The sequence below is a fragment of the Chanos chanos genome, chromosome 8 (genome assembly GCF_902362185.1).
Source record: "Chanos chanos chromosome 8, fChaCha1.1, whole genome shotgun sequence".
Lineage (NCBI taxonomy): Eukaryota > Metazoa > Chordata > Actinopteri > Gonorynchiformes > Chanidae > Chanos > Chanos chanos.
The window spans coordinates 32,223,211-32,236,260 of NC_044502.1; the positions used below are offsets into that span (position 1 = coordinate 32,223,211).

Here is a 13,050-nt window from a genome sequence, read left to right on the forward strand (position 1 = left end):
TTTTCTTTTTCTTCTCTCTTTTTTTTTTTTTTCCTTTTGTGAGGCAAAACAGCTCTTGCCTTTTGATGTCATCTCCAGAGCTGGTCTCCAGGCATGAGTGTTATTAAAACAGAAGAGCAATCAAAGCTCTTCCCTCCTGTTTGCTTTATTCGTTTTTTTTGTTTGTTTTTTTTTAAATGGAAGACCTCAAATGGCGGGTAATAGGTTTCATGTCCATGCTCTGCATCCACAAAATAATCAAATGTCACTATTGTGCGTTTAATGTTTTTGTGATACCATTTCAGGTCAATATTAAAGGCGGCCTGGATTACGGCACCACTCATCTCCCCTGCATGTCCTCTTCGTGGCTCTATAACTTTTTTAAGCCAATACACAGTAGACTACAGCTCTGAATGATATCAAAATTATGGGATGGTATAATGGGGATAGTAATACCTTGTCTTTGATGTTTGATTAAACATAATATAGTTTTAGCTGTGGTTACCATAAATGTTACCAGCTAATGAGTGGAAAAGTTGTGTTTTTCTGTTGGCAATCCAAAACCGTAAAGGAGATTTTACAAGCTTTGAGATTATAGGTTTCCTGTAGCAAAAGAGGGACGGGGCTTACCTGGAAATTGGGCGGCACGATAGCCTTCCCAGCAGGGATCTGAAGGATGATTTTCTCCGCCTCAAACAGCCACAGGTCCCAGTGGGACTGGTTGACCAGTATGGCCCACGGCAGCAGCTCGATGAGCATGGTGTTGAGGCCGTTTTTCCAGGCAGAAAGCTTCACCTGCATGGGGCTGTCCCACTGGGCCAGAGACTCTCCACTGGACCTACACACAAAAAAAAGATTTCACCAGACATCAGCTGAGGAACGCGTATTTAAAGGAAGCCGTGACCCCCCCCCCTCATCAACACAGAGGCAGATCTCGGTTGCGCTGCGCATGTTTAAGAGATGACTGAGCTGTCTAATTTGACCTTTCATGATGGGCTGTCTTTGACTGTCAAACCAGACCAAAAAAAAAAAAAAAAAAACCACCCAAAAAAAACTGTAGCTTCCCTTTTAGCGCGGGCGCAAAAAGCTAAAAGAGCACACCTGAAACAGAAGTTCTGAGACTGCACTCACGGAGGGGAGAGGTGAACAAAAAAAAAAAAAAATCAGTTCAAGTCAATTCAATTTCATTTGTGGTCACCAGTCTCTCTGTGTGCTGACAGAAACACTCAGTTACTCAGAGTGTGAATTCTGACAGCCGTGCTTGCCCTCACTCTCTCCTGACCCTCTGTTCTGTTTGTTTAATGACTACTGAGGTGTTCCTCTTGCTAAAAAGGCCCTGCAGAAAGAGAGAGAAAAAATAATTATGCTTAACGCTTCAACTTCCTGTACCCCTGATATACAATATTGAGTCGTTCTGAGCTGAGTGAATAGTGACCATATAGAAGGTTGACCTCTGTCAAAACACAGCGCTCCATAAACGTTATCTGCTAGGAAAAACACGCTAATGAAATGACAAAGTCTGCCGCCATCTCAAGATCTATAACCATTTTTCAAGACAGGAATCATTGCTAATAATCAGAGTTTGGGCTTTCATGACGGCAGTGGCAGTTTCCTGGTCTTCGTACAAACTGCTGTTTCCATGGGAAAAGGGCCTGGGCCTTAGGCTTATGTTCAGCATATTCCGTTTGGCCGGGGGGGGGGGGGGGTAATGAATGACAGAGTTATTCAATATTCAATCACCAGAAACCAATTGTAAAGAGACAGAGCAGCAGAGGAGCATAGTCCAGAACCCCACAAGTGCATATGGTCCACAGGCCTGGGTCTGGGACATCTCCACCACAGTGTCTCCACTCTCTCTCTCTCTCTCTCTCTCTCTCTCTCTGTGTGTGTGTGTATGTGTGAGTGACTGAGTGAGTGAGTGAATGAGTGAGTGACTGAGAGCTATCAAGATGTGGTTTTCACAGACAAAAGATTGTTTCAAGTACCCCAGAATGACTGTCAAAGACATGTGTGCACACACACGCTCACACGTGCTCTGACAAAGACACACATAAAATGACACAAGCAAGTATGTAGAGCAGAGGCACAAACTGATACACTCACACACAGTCGTATAAACAGACATACAGCTGCAGTAAATTCAAACAGAACCGATGTCATTGTGAGAAAGTACATACATGTTCATCCAGTCAGCACTTGGACCTGAAGCAAATCCTGCATTCCTGCAGAAACCCCCCCAAGTGTGAGAAAGCAGGCTCATTGAGGAACGGCAGTTTTATATCTATTGTCTGAAACTGGCCTAATCTGGCCTAAAAGAGACGTCTTTGCAGTCCTTCGTAAACAGAAACAGCAAACAGAACATCTTTCTTTCATTAAAAGTCACCAGAAAGAATCATTTCCTGCAAGAATCTGGCTTTTTTTATTCTCCATGAAAAAAAGGTGACGCAAAATCATTCATAAAAATTTGAACCGAATGCTGGCCAGTATTGTTCCACTGCAGTTAGCGTTACTACACAAACACACAGCGGCTAAATATCAAATGTCATACAGTGGCACATCCTCACGAAGCGTAAGGAGAAACTGACTTTTCTTTCTGACTTACAAAGTTCTTATTGTTTGTTTTCTATCTGGTCTCAGTCTCTGCGTATTGACCAGACCACGATACACAGCTGATATGCAGATGCTAATATCTGTGAGGTCACTGTTGTTTGTTTCCTGTGTCTTACGCGACTCTGGTCTCGCAACTAAGCCGAACACAAATCATTCCGCCGGCACTAAGCTCAGAATTCTCATTCTGGCATTCCATGCCTTATTAACCAACATATGAAATAACCACAGTTTTGGCTTGCTACGAGGGCTGAAAAACACGAGGAAGCTTTTTGCGTAAAAATAAAAGATGCCAAAGGCACTCCTTGAAAGCACCTGGTCTCACGCCATGATAGCCAAAACTATTTTCATTCAATTTAGGCCTATAGGCTGGTGAAATGTCTTGCCCTTAGGTGTTGGAGGAGAGATGTTCCAATCACACTGAGGTTCTTTTATGAGGCATGTGCAAATTCAGTATTGTTTACGAGGTACTGCTGCGCGCCACAAAAAGCTGAAACAGTACAGGACTCTGGTTAACACTTTATAATACAATTATACTGACATGAACCAGCACTAAACACAGCTATGTGACTAACTCGTGACACACCTTTGTCCGCTGTGCAATTAGCCTGTGGGGTCAAATATCTCCCTTAGCCATGAATCACTCTCTGGACCTCTATGTCTGAAATTATATCCATTATTTTTGCCTGGGTACTTTGCACCATCAAAATGAAATGCCTTCCATTTAGGAGATGGCACAGCATGTTTTCATTTTCTTCAAAAATCTATTTAACTACAGTCGCAAGACCCAAAAACAGGGTGAGCATTCGTAACAGAAATATATCATTTTCAGTATGAGTCGGTAACTCTAGGTAAAGCTGCTGCATCTTTACTGAGGTGACATATCTCCAAACATATCTCCAAAAAAGCCTTCACTCAAAGTCATTATCTCCAATATCCATCCTGATGAAACACAGCTATGCAAATTTGCACTACTGAGACAACTGCTTTTCCTTGTCCTCGACATCAGCCGTCATGAGACTGAAGCTACATTGTACAGGCACCTACACTAGATAAAAGGGCCTTGTTTGAGAGACAGATGTTACTGGCCAGCCCTAAAAAAGAGGTGGGATTTATTACTGTCAGTCAAAGTATTTTCCATGCTCAGTGAGAACGCTGACAATCACGTTCGGAATGCCCTAATTCCAAAGTCAGACCGTGCTACATCCAGATGTTTTTGTTGAGATATCTTGAATCCATTATTCATTACCTAACAGTGTTTAACAAACACATAATGCCTAGTAAACACAGACACATCATGAATGGTTTACAGATGCGTGAATTAAGAATGCATTCAAATTCACCTCTGAATGTAAATTACTACTGTAAATTTCTACCCTATTTCTGTGTACTTGGAATATCCTGAGTAGAGCATGAATGAGAAAGCAGATAAGACACAAGGCAATTTGTGACATTCACACAGAATTAACTGACACTGAGGAGCAAAACCTGTACCTTTCCAAGTCTTTGCTGGTGTAGGGCCAAGGTAACTGGGCAGAGCTCTTTACTCCATAGAAGTCAGAAAGGATGTGCTCTAGGGAGTCCTCTGTGGAGGTCTTATTCACGATCTGTTTAATCAGACTGGTGGAAATGGGTACAGCGCAGTGTGAAGCGTCTTCTTCTTCTCTGTTAACACACAAACGAAAAAACAAATACGCGTCACCTAAAAATTATACTTGGCAACAGACGAACAAACAAACAATTAGACGCTGCAGGCAACCATCTACAGCAGTTTCAATAAGGAATGAATTAACTTTTGACTAAATTTCTGAACTCTGTTGGAATGCCTACTGACCGAAACGGTCAAGACATCTCACACTCAACTCTTCTTTGCTTGACCTCTCTCTGTGAGAGAGAGAGGAAAAATTTGCTTTAGACAAATAAATAATCTTGGTGAACGTGCTCCAGACAGTGGTCAACTGCGGCTTTTGCAGATGTTCCAAGCATCTAATAGTGGCTGCAGCATCCAGTTCAACTTGGTCAAATGTAAATTTTTTTTTTCCTGAATTAGACACACATGGTTTATTAATAGAGCCCATTGTGTTATATAGAGATACCGAGCTCTGGATTTTGGAAAGTGTTCCATGGGGGATGGGGCGATGATAGGGAGTATTTCATTCTCCCTCAGCCCCGGGGGGAGGCGGATGGGTGTCTATTGGCCTTCTGCCTCTCCTCTTTCTTTTCTGTGTGGTTTTCCACCGAGCAAAGCCATATGAAAGCGGGACATGACAGTTTGGTCAGGGCTTGTCTGTCTGTGTCTGCTGGACCACAGCTTGAGTTTCCACCTCCGCAATCACAGGCCAAAACTATGCCTAATTGCAGGAAGGGAAAACAGAGGCAGTGACCAGTGAACATTTTCTGTGAAGCTTGAATGAATACCGGAGTCTTGAGCGGCAAAAGGCCGCCAGGTGACATAAAGAGGCCTCTGAAGCACGTGACGGACATTGTGCCGTCGCCGTAAAGAGAGAGTCCGTTTTATTTAGGGAGTGCAGTTTGGCATGGCAGTGGTAATGACACACTTGCTGGCTGAGTCACGTCACGCTGATTGATGTATCGAACACAGACACACAAAGTCGAAATGGGGTATGAAACAGATGGCTGTTTGGTTTTTGGGGAAAGTAATGAAAGATCTGCTACGACGCAGTAATGATGTATGTTCCCTGGGCAACCCAAGATGAGGTGCTGTGTGTGACACTTGCGCTGGCACAAAATCAGACGTGTGATCCTCCCACGGAATTGCGAAGCAAAATACAGGGACTGCACTGAGCAACAAACACCACAAAAGACAAAAAAAAAAAAAAAGTGAAATCTTTGCGCTTATGTTAGAACTGTCTCAATGAGAGGGCAACCATGCCAAACCTGAGCTGCTGTCATCTGTTCCCACGAGTTGAAAGGATACCACTTCAAATGAGAACTTATCGAGAGACTGTGGTCGCTTGAATAGACAGATGCTTGCGCATTTTCACAGAAAAGAAAGATTGAAAAGAACAGGTTGGTGTTCAAATTGAGCAAGGGATAACATGTTTTTTACGTTGCCGACAAAGCAATGTAAAATCAACTTGTCAAATCAAACTGTCAGCAAGTGTTTTGAAAATGTCCCTTCACAAACAGCGTGAACTGGACTGCTTAAAAAAGAACACTTCAGAGTTAGAACATTTGATAATACTATAATACCCCATTTTAAAGGTTACCTAAGGGTTCTGGTCTTGAATATATTAACTGAATTGTAATGAATGAATTCAAGTTGCAAAGATATTCAGACATTTTCAGAACAGTCACAGCGAGAGCATAAACTCCAGGAATATTCTGTTTCAGGAGTAGGACGGAATCTGTGTGGACTGCTAAGATGGACAGTGAATAGAGTGTTGATGCACCTGGCCTGGAAGGTGAGGTGGTGAGTCAGGTCTGCCTCCACATTAAGCAGAGCCTCCTCGTGGCCCTGCCCCCGGATAAGCTGACTCTCCTTCTGTCCAAGACTCCTCTTCTCCACATGGATGATGACAGGATCAGGAAGGTGGCTTCTCATGATGAAGAGTGGACTGAAGACCACCTACACACACACACAGACACACACACACACACACAAACACATTTTTTAACAAATAAGACACAAATCAGGGGCATGTGTGCAGAAACAGGTTAATGAAATCTTAAGAACATACAGATACCCAAGAGAAGCACGTTACATTATTAAAGTCCGCAGTCAGTGACTGTCAGGAGAGCACCTAACCATCTCCCTGAGAAATTTTAAACACCTTTTGTGCGCATATATGTCCGCTAAGAAACGGAAACGAGAGCGCCATCTAGCCGCCATTGTCTGGATGTGTTTGTGGTAACAGGGAGAAGAAACATGCTCTGATCTGTGCCTGTAATATTCTCACACTGTCTGCCCTGAGAACAGCACACTGAGAATCGACGCCTGTCTCCTTAATCTGCCTGTGACAAAGTGGAGAACAGTCAGCATTGCTCACAACACTTCAGAGCCGAGCTATGTGTTAGGCATTTGCTAATCAACCGCACGCTGTCCTCGTTAAGCAGTTACTGAGGAAATGGTTTACTACAAATTCTGTGGTTGTGAATCTGAAATATGTTATGGAGTTAGATTTAAGATGCAGCCAGACTTTTTTTTTTGTGTGTGTGTGGGGGTGAGGGTGGGAAAATAGAAAATAATAATTAAATAAAAAAGATGCGTCACAGACTGTGTACTCACAACTCTCTGTTGCATGGGAGCGTTTTGCTCCAGTGTAATCAGAGTGCACCACACATAGAGCAAAGACCCATTGGAACATGGCACCTGCAAAAGAGAGGAGATAACCCACTTCATCACAATACAGTACGTTCATGTTTGACGTGCTCCGTGACCAAGGTATTCCTTCAGGACAAAGGGAACAAACCAAAGGCCTTTTTACTTCCTAAACAGTTTAGTATACTAAAACACCATCTTGAAAAAACCTGCGAACAACTAACTCCAGTTCTTACAAGACCAACTAAAGTATTCAAATATTTACTGGAGAAAAAATTGAGGGCACTCCAAGACCTCCCACACTGTCATTTTCTGGCCTTCACTGAAACGTTTTGAATTAGTCCATCGATATTTTCAGTGCCTTTTATTGTGCTTCAACTGTGACTGTACGTTGAAAGTATGAGAAACAATTGTCATCGCTAAACAAATAATAATGGCCAAAAGGTACGAGCTCCAGTAGGTGACATCATGTTTATAAGCTGCATTTGAGACACAATGTAATGTCATATTCACTGGCTTTGTCTTGTTGTAAAATTAAATCCCTCCAAATCTTTGGTGCTAAAGTGCAATCGACAGCGCTAAGTCAAACTGCGGTCATACCGTCAGCGCTGGATAATAACGTAAGTATAAAAAAACAAATTAGAATTTAATTACCAAAGCATTTTCTTATTTGTGAGATCATACCTGCTGCACACATGTGATGGCACATAGAAGAAATGACCCACAGTAGGTTAAATAAGCAGGCTGAATCTGACGGGGATTTAAAACTTGAAAATGTACCATTTGAAAAGCTTAACGCATTTTAAAGTCACTATTTCCCTTCTACCCTAACTCCTCGTTAAGCTTGTGAGATGCCAAAGTCAGTGAGAAGTTTCCAAATTTTATAGCCCGCCGGGGACTTCATTTTCTAGGGACCAAAAAAAAAAAAAAAAAATAGAGGAGCAATGAACATTTATTTCAGACCTCATTGCTAGAGGATGAGAAACAAACAAAAAAAAATGGCTGACAAAAGAAAAAGAGTTTGAATTGAAAAGAGAGGTTGAGAAGAAAGGAATAGAAGAGATCAGAGGATAGCTATAAGACAAGGGTACCAGAATGAGTCTTAAATTCTGTTAACACAGGCCACATGTGAATGATCTGTCCTTTAATGAGGAGGACAGCAGCTGACGGTGGAATTTTTTTTAAACAGCTTTTGAACAAAGTTGTTAACAGAAGCCAAGTTGCTTGAACCCAACACTGCACTGGAATCTCCTCAAAGAGACAGGAGCATTCAGAACTTCACACTCTAAAATACATCGCAATAAACATTGTAACTTTCATTTAATGCCAACAGTGCCGTGCTAAAAGTACCTAAATATACCCCAGGGGAGTCTGAGGTCTTTGGTTTTGTACCATCACCAACCTCCAGCTGAACAGCAAACAGAATATGTCTGGTTTGTGTCTTGCTAACTGCAAGGTTTAGAATTCCTGTTATTTGAACTGTGAACTTGAACTGTGAGTAACGTTAAGAATTTAGAGGGTTGGTTCCATTTCTGATTCATGTTATGTAAAGTGACAGCGTATTTACATATTCATTCAAGCAGTATGTTGTACCTAACATGTGCACATATGTGATATCTAATTTACATTCCAATGTTACATGAAAAATGGAGCTACAATGTAAGAACATGGGCCTCCAGAAACATTATACTATACTTAGCTCAGTAGTTTATACAGTGGTATTACAAAGTGCACCTGATAATAAAGTAAACCCAGAGAGAAATGTGAGATTTCTAACTCAGACGGGGTTAAGTCCACCCACCTGTACCACAGAGCTGCTGCTTTTGTCCTTCTTCTCCAGACACACGTCCTGGGACCAGTCTTCATCCCCATGGGCTCTCACACACAGCTCCGTCATCTCATCATCCTCCAGCACGTAGGAGGGCAGTTTACAACCAGGCTCCAAACAGTCCACATGTTCCCGAACCACCGTCTGTCCATCTGGGCCCACATAGTGCTGCACTACACGCAGGTCTATGGCCTGGCTCAGGTAACTGCACATTACCTGTCGGCCACATATAATGATCTAAATGGGGAAAATGCAAGAGGACATCAGTGACAGTTACAGACAGAAGGTCGGTGAGTGTGTTAGTCAGGATGCGTCTGTTTTGACCTCAGTGTTGGAGCGTTCAGAGGAAACTCTTAAAAGAGCTAAACTGTCATCGTGTAGGTAAATGACACGCGGCAGGATATCAGATGGCTTCTTTGGATTTGAGACCGAATGAACAAAGATGTCAACTGTGCTTGTCCACAAACACAAACAAACAAACAAATACACACGCAAGCACACGCACATGCACACAAACACATGCACGCACACGCACACACGCACGCACACACTGACACACACACACGCACACACTGACACACACACACACACACAGTGGAGTAACACACTCACGCAGTTGCAAAAACACTCTAGCACTTACAGACACACAGAGACACAAGTATGGACGCGCAGTGACACAAACAGACACATAATGTGGACTTGGTGAAGTAATGCTAAGCTGATGCTTCTAATTGGCCTCAGGACCAAGTGCTTCCACATCCTTGTTTGGCAAAGTCCATAAGATGGTGATTATGAGTCTGCTGGGAGCACATGGGCTGTTAGATACAGAGTGTTCTGTTGCTAATCCATCATCCCCTCACGTCATCGAGCCGTACTGAAATGCCACCAACCTCAGACCACCGAGCACACGCCCCCGTTAGAGACAATCAATGCACATTAGTGGCTCAGCTGGTTCCATTACAGAGTGAACTCACAACATATGAATCCACTGACACCTCCAGGGCTGTAAGTCTTTAAATGCTATTTCTGACACATTAGGGGAAGCAGCCCACCGCAAACATTTAGAGGTACCATTTGAGACATTTCTACACTCCTTTTTGCATTGCAAACTGATCCAGTTTAGTCATAGTCTCTTCAAACATTAAAAGAAAAACTGAATAAAACAAACAAAAAATAAACAATAATAAATTTTCCGGCAACATAAGGCAGTACAGCTCTCATCACAGCACTTCTGTTTGTGTGTACCAAACTGATTATTTGTGTCACTGCGAATAAGACACTGGAATGAAATACCAAAGATGACATGGGAAATCATTTTGTGGGCAGGTGGTATGGGACCATGTTTTGTGTATGGAAGTGAGGGATATGAGTGTCCCTCTATTCACTTTAACGGCATGACCATTTTCATGACAAGTTTTGATCTGATTCATCCCCTTCAAAATTGATTTAAATAACTTTGGTCGCTCCGCTATTGGAACTGATTAGGAGTGCGGTAATGGAAGTCACTGCGTAATAGAAAGAGTTGGCAGCTAAGATATCAGAAATTACTGTGCGTCACAGTGAGGTCTGTAAAGCACAGTCACTTCTGGCGCTGACCTTACATTACAGCAGCACGTTTGTAAATGTGCCCAGCGATTCTCGATTACATCTTGTTTTGTTTCACCTATAACTGTCACATTTCAAAATTGCTACATTTCAGTAGGAAACGTCGAAAAGAAAGACAGTAACATTTGTTAGGAAATTTTCATCCATCAGCTGATGTTGCTGTCCCTCTGCTTGCTCAGTGCCAATCACTGATTAGCGAGTGCCTATGTAGCTCCAAGCACTGGACAGTACTGTAATGCATGCTTGTTGTGGACTAGGTAATCGGACATTCCAAAGCGAGGCCATCAAAGTGTGGCTTTAAGCACGAGAGCAGAGATATGGCCATTTAGTTGAAATGAGCCGGATGTGATGGGGATGTGTGGGCTGAGTGAAGAACTGAAAAACCGTACCTGTCTCTGAACGCCGTTCAGCTGCTGGACCTTAATGATGAGTGAGGCGGTCTGGCCTTTGTACTGGATGGTTCGTACCAGTGTCCCCACGTTATCGATGCTGAATGGCTCCGACCACCGCCAGTTCCCCCAACCCTCAATGCAGATGTGCAGCAGCTGGGGTGAGGAAGACACATACGCACAAACTTAGGAAGCTGTCTACTTTTATTTATGCCTGTGAGCAATCGGCATGTAAACAAAAGTGGGCCGTTTACAGGTTGTTTGTTTCTGTTTACTGGTTTGAACATGCTCTGATGCCTGTTGACACTGGGAATCTTGCTGGCTAGGATACACACAATAAACTTGTTAAAATCGCATAGAAAAACGCAGCCAGTCTGGAGAGACTTCATAACCCCACATGGCCACACATGTAATAAACACACAAAAAATGATAATGTTCCAAAATGCTTTTTCGATGACATCATGTCCATTTCCAAGAACGGACAAAAATGTTGGCTCGACAGCTTCTACGCAGACTGGATGAACATCAAACAGTCCTATTGTCAAGGAGAACAACCCAACATTGTTAATGAAGTGAATTCATAAACACCATTATTTGATTAAATAAAACATAAATAAATAAAAAAACAGAATAACACAGTTACCATATTGCGTTACAGTATGACTGGTGACATTATCAATCTAAAGAGGATAGTGGGCTTTAGTGTCAACATGTTACTGCCAAGATAGACAGGAGCAATGAGAATGAGGATCAGCTTAAGGTTGGGGACAGAGTTGAAAAAGTGACTTCAGTACAAAAGATTTACTCTTGGGCCTTGCCTAAAATGTGCTTGAACATCCTGAACTGCAAAGGAAAACAAATTACAACCCAGGGTCAAAGTACAGGCTCTACGCTGCTCTAAAAGGCTGACGTTTTTTTTTTTCCCCCTCATCTTTTTGAAGACATATTATTTTACAATAACAAGGCTAATCAAAGTCTGAATTCAATTTTGGAAAATCATCCTTCTCAAGAGTCTTGCTAAGTGGATATGACATAATTTTTCAGATCTCTTGCGTGGTATTATTCACCAGGAAGTGGCAAAGTGGTGTAAACATTGTTGTGGAGCAGGAGAGACTGCACCTCTGCTCAGTGTGAGAGTTCATTTGTTATTTCAACAGTCCACTTTATCACACCCCTGGCCAAACTTGACCCTCCAAGAAAAGCCATAATACCGTCCCTCCCCAGACTTCAAATACAGAGTGCCGCTCTTGTTTTAGTTAAGCATTGAGCCAGGCAGCAAAAACAGAGACTCCACTGAACGGGACACTTCGGAAAGAAAGAAAGAAAGAAAGAAAGAAAGAAAGAAAGAAAGAAAGAAAGATGCTGATGGCTGAAAGGTCTGATATGTACGACCATGTCCTCCTGTTTCTGTTTTTTTTTTTTAATTTAAGCATGTTTTTGGGCTTTACCCAGAAGCAAACTTCAAACGAGAGCCAAGCCATTCCACAAGGGCAAATGCCTTCGCGGAAAACTAAACTCCTCCGCCACATCTGCAAGTCCGTTAATACGTCCAGTGTGCATGTGTGACTCAGACAGAAAGACAAACACAAAGCAAGGCCATACTTGGCCTCTGCAACAGCTCTTTGAAGACCTTGAATTGGGGCAGAGGAGATCCGTTCCGGAGTCGATGAAAAAAAAAAAAAAAAAATCATCAAGTTTCATCTAAATCTGGATATTGGATCAGCACACAGGATAACAACTGAAATTAAGAAATACTTGCAACTTCTCATACTACACATAAGACCACAAATGTAGAGAAGGATATGAATGATGCCATCATTCAAAGTGAGAGTGATGTTTCTGGTTATGGCCACTTCCACCATGCAGAGATGGCCTTAAGATTAGGCTGAAAGGTGCGGAAGCCCTGACGTTAGTGTCACGCATCATAAGGAATCATTTTAAATGGTACATATTTGATTAAGGTATTTTTCCAGAAATTTGGACATTACACTATCCATAAAGATCTGCTAGAAAGCTGTGGTTAATCTAGGTTATTATATTGTTGTAGGAAGGCATTGAGAGAGACCGGGGCATATTATTTGCATTATTGCTCAAATAGTTATTTTTTGACAACTTTGAACTGTAATTTTTGAAGTAAGGTTTTAGAGGCACTGCTGTCATTTTTAGGGGTTATGGAAAAACCACTAAATGAATATTGAGAGAATGGATATTAAACCATTCTTCAAATGTCTAGCATAAATAGTTAAATAAGTCGAATTTGATCATGAGTCAAAACCACAATGTAGTCTATATCACAAATGAAATCTACCTTAAAAATCTCTTGTAACAAAACCCTAACATCTACATACAAAACAACGTT

General features: G+C 42.1%; 1 protein-coding gene across 1 annotated transcript in view; it reads right to left on the minus strand.

The window, feature by feature from the left end:
- Positions 1-13,050, minus strand: part of vps13b (vacuolar protein sorting 13 homolog B) — a 256,450-nt gene that overhangs the window by 13,547 nt on the left and 229,853 nt on the right. Inside the window, exons 43-48 of the mRNA XM_030781914.1 lie at positions 10,691-10,846; positions 8,670-8,933; positions 6,836-6,919; positions 6,000-6,175; positions 4,081-4,251; positions 610-817 (exon numbers count right to left, since the gene is read on the minus strand). Of these exons, the coding sequence (XP_030637774.1) occupies positions 610-817; positions 4,081-4,251; positions 6,000-6,175; positions 6,836-6,919; positions 8,670-8,933; positions 10,691-10,846 (1,059 nt within the window). The remainder of the gene's footprint in view (positions 1-609; positions 818-4,080; positions 4,252-5,999; positions 6,176-6,835; positions 6,920-8,669; positions 8,934-10,690; positions 10,847-13,050) is intronic.